Source organism: Barbus barbus (genome assembly GCF_936440315.1).
Source record: "Barbus barbus genome assembly, chromosome: 9".
Classification (NCBI taxonomy): domain Eukaryota; kingdom Metazoa; phylum Chordata; class Actinopteri; order Cypriniformes; family Cyprinidae; genus Barbus; species Barbus barbus.
Genome location: NC_136737.1, coordinates 2,621,900 through 2,626,174, shown reverse-complemented (window position 1 = coordinate 2,626,174; position 4,275 = coordinate 2,621,900). Strand labels below are relative to the sequence as shown.

At 36.9% G+C, this 4,275-nt stretch overlaps 1 protein-coding gene across 1 annotated transcript; it reads right to left on the bottom strand.

Annotated features, from left to right (window-relative positions):
- Positions 1-519: 519 nt before the first annotated feature.
- On the bottom strand, positions 520-4,032 carry LOC306874495 (uncharacterized protein). Its single transcript, XM_079424603.1, has 2 exons — positions 3,782-4,032; positions 520-2,376 (listed from the first exon to the last, which is right to left on the bottom strand). Exons 1-2 carry the CDS (start codon positions 3,807-3,809, stop codon positions 1,391-1,393), a joined length of 1,014 nt encoding a protein of 337 aa, XP_079280729.1. The 5' UTR covers positions 3,810-4,032; the 3' UTR covers positions 520-1,390.
- Positions 4,033-4,275: the final 243 nt, after the last annotated feature.

The window sequence follows — 4,275 nt, the reverse complement described above, 5'->3', positions numbered from 1 at the left end:
TCCTCCTATAACAACATTATCAGTCGGGTACAAAAGTTTAAATTCAAACTAAAGATTAGAGATTTCAGATAGTAATTTGTTGTTAAGAGTACTATTGTAGCCATACACATTAAATAAAATAAACAGAACATCATCAATGTTTAGAACAACTGAAATCCAATGACCTTTCGAGTCAGTCCTTGACTTTATAATTTTTCCTGCATGGGAGGTTATTAAACAATACAGCTACCCCTGTTGACTGTGTAGAAGCATGGCTGAAGACTATTTTGTCACCCTATTGACTTGTTCAGAAACTTGTCGCATCAGGTTTAGAATGTGTTTCTTGTAACAATACACAGTGTGCACCTTTGTTTTTACAAAAAAGAAAAGAGGCTTTTCTTTCGACAGAATTACGGAGACTCCTTGCGTTTAAAGAAATACAAGATAAAGATATCTTCACAGAGAACATCTACCTAATAAGTAAAATAAAAATAAATAAACAAAATAAGATATATGTTAAATTAATACAATCAAAAGAGTCATGTAAAAATGTTTATAGAACACAGAACAATGCCTTAAACAGAGCACTGTAACGAGATCCTTCTCAACAGTGAAACATGACAGAAGACACTTACATCTCTCCACCAAGGAAAGTAGATGCGAGTTATCAAAGTCAACTATTTACGGCAATCTGAGCACCCTCAATATAGCTGAACAGGTACTAATGTAGACAGACAGACAGTCAGGTGTGGTGTGAAATACACTGTAGTTTATTAGGAATTTAAAAGATTTATCAAGAAATTTAAATATGGAAACCCCCAAAAGCAACATTTCATGGGTTTTAGATGTAACCAAAATTATGAAATTAGTCATTAGTGGTGCAAGAAAAATTAACAAACAACAAAAATGAACAAAAGTTTAACCCATGAAGCAAATAATAAAAGTGAAAACGAATGAGACAGATCTCTCTCTTTCTTGTCTAACAAGATAAAGTGAAGATGGATCAGATGCAAATCTACATGAAAGCATGTCTTATCTATCTATCTCTGCATTTTGTAAAATACACCGTAAGTTAAATCAGCCTCTTTTTCAGCTCAGTGAAGAACATTTTAAACCTGTAAAAACCCTCTACAAATAAGCATTAAAAGAACATTATGAACAAAATGAAACTCGTAAAAAAAAGCACAATATAATTTATATCATAACGCAAAGATGTATACAAAAATAAAACTTAATATATTGTTCCTTGTGGAGAAATTCCATCTTTAAGTTGATCTCCATCTCACAGATGAAACTGCTGGTCTTGAAGAGAACTTTATTCACTTTGAAAACTGCAGATGTTGTTTTGTTTTTCTGTCGGTCACTCTGGCTGGTTAGAACAGATCTTATTACTCGAAGCATCGTGTCACGTTTAGCGATTTGAAAGTGCTGGATCTATGATCTTCTTACTGTGTTTGTTTTTTTTATGCCTAAATAAAGCTGATGAATGACTAAAACTCTTCCCGCATGCAGTGCAGTGATACGGTTTCTCTCCAGTGTGAATCATCTCATGTGTTTTCAGGTCTCCTGACTGACTGAATCTCTTGTCGCAGTGTGAACACTTGTAAGGTTTCTCTCCAGTGTGAATCATCTCATGTGTTTTCAGATGTCCTGAACGACTGAATCTCTTGTTGCAGTGTGAACACTTGTAAGGTTTCTCTCCACTGTGGATCCTCTCATGTGTTTTCAGGTCTCCTGACTGACTGAATCTCTTGTCGCAGTGTGAACACTTGTAAGGTTTCTCTCCAGTGTGGATCCTCTCATGTGTTTTCAGGGATCCTGACTGACTGAATCTCTTGTTGCAGTGTGAACACTTGTAAGGTTTCTCTCCAGTGTGGATCCTCTGGTGCAGTTTCAAATGTTCAGCTGTAATAAAAGTCTTCTCACACTCAGAGCAAATATATTCTCTCACACCAGTGTGTATCTTCTGATGAACTTTTAAACTCTGCAGATGCAAAAAACTCTTTCCACAGAAGGAACATGAATGTGGTTTCTCCTCTGAATGAACTTTCAGGTGCACCTTCAGGTTTGAAGCACATGAAAATGTCTTTCCACATTGATCACATTCATGTGGTTTCTCTCCAGTGTGGACCCTCGTGTGCATCTTAAGGTTTGTTGATTGTCTGAAACTCTTCCCGCACTGATCACATGTGAATGGTTTCTCTCCAGTGTGGACCCTCATGTGTCTCTTGAGACTCTTCTTGCTTGACAAACTCTTTCCACACTGAGTGCAGGTGAAACTTTTCTGGTCTCTTCTTCTCAGTAAAGAAACTCTTTCGGTCTGTGAGTGAGTTTTTTCTGTAGTTTTGACATGATGATGTTTCTGCTCTTCACTCTCCTCAATCTCCTCCATCAGACCTGAAGGAATTAAGGGAAAAAGTCACAATATAAATACAACATAAAAAAAAGATAAATGTGAAGTAAAAGCAGGTATGATCCATTTTATGCATTTTACTATATTAGAAAATAAAGGCACAAACTCATGATTCTGTAGTGAGAACTATTCAATGTTTGATCAACTCCACAATTATCTTAGATAATATTAACATTTATAACATATAAAATAAAGGTACAATTCTGAAAGATTCATATGTGTCACAGATGCAGCCAGACACAAGGGTAAGTGATAACACAGTGACTTTTATTCACAGGAGAAGAGTCCACGGTGAAGCAACGAGCTTTGCAGTGTGGTAACTTCAAGATCGGACCAAGAGTGACTGGAGGTGCGTGCTTTTCTAGTGTGCAGGATGATGATGGTGACGATGATCAGGTGAGCATGATTAGATGAGGTGCAGGTGGAAGTGATCAGTGAAGGTGGAGACGGGCTATTCTGTGACATTATGGATATTTAATTTATTTTACTAAAAACTTTGTTATTACTTACTCATTTTAAATGAACAATTAAGGTGCTTTCACACTTGGTTCGCGTGCCTGGTGCCTCTCCCTCCACACACTGGACTGTGTTCATATTATTTTATTGGGGTCTGAACTGCGGTTCGTTTCATCAATCCAGCAGCTGTTTTGCTAGCGTTACTGGAGCCATATATTAAAAAGAACACCACCAACTTCTGTCAACTCAGTGTGCCTCAGGACCTTTGCAGTGCTTTGTGCTGTGAAACGAAGTGGATGAACTTGAGGCAATTCTGGATTTTGGCTTTCGCTTGTTTGGTGGCTCTAAACTGTTAAAACATCTCTCAAAATGCTTGGTACGGATGCAAAAAACTCAGAAAATCTAACCCGATCCAGACTTTTTTTATGACGGACGAAAGTTTCGGAGGCAGTGTGTAAACATGATTGACAAAACATGAGGTCGTGTTTATTTTTTAGCGAGCAACAGTTTTATACTCAGTGTGCAATGACCTTAAATCTGCCACCCAGTTATCCATTTCTGAATTTGGTTTCATTTTGGTACATTTAATGTTTATTTATTGAAAAAAAATATAAGCAAAATCAATGTCAGGGTTGTGAAGGGTATGTCTAGACATCCCAAAAATGTGGCTTTCTGATGTTGACAATCAGTGTGAATGTTTATCAAACCTCCTTTCACTGATCATTTGATCAAAACAAGAAAATGAAAGACAACTGAATTTCAAGGCTTATTTTTTACCCTACACATATAAAGTCTCCCCTATATTACTATGTTTTTCCACATCTTCACAAAGTTTTTTTCTACCATAACCACTAAATCTGATGAACCGCTTGACGCCTGATATTCTTATCGTTCTTCAGCCTCATTGATGAAGGATCATGAATAAACACCAACCTGTTTGTTCTTCAGTGTGTTCCAGCATTTATTCCAGCATTAAGTGCTGAACAGCAGTGGGAGGAGCTTCACTGAAGGTGTGATTGTTGTGGGAGGAGCTTCACTGAAGGAGTGATTGTTGTGGGAGGAGCTTCCCTGAAGGAGTGATTGTTGTGGGAGGAGTTTAACTGAAGGAGGGATTTTTTCTGTGGGAGGAGCTTCACTGAAGGAGTGATTGTTGTGGCAGGAGCTTAACTGAAAGAGGAGCAGATCTGCAAAAATGAAAGATATATCAATTACGGAGTTTATATTTTTACATGAATTCACACAATTTAAGTATTTATGCTCAAATATCAATCTCTTTTAAGTAAATTAATTGCAAATCGTTTTATAATAATCCACAAATTATATTTTTATTTCTAAAATAGGCTATTTCATCCACTTATTTTATTCCTACATTTTATCTTACCTTTCATTAATACGGTGGCCGAGAGAGCTCAACGCGCTGCAACTTC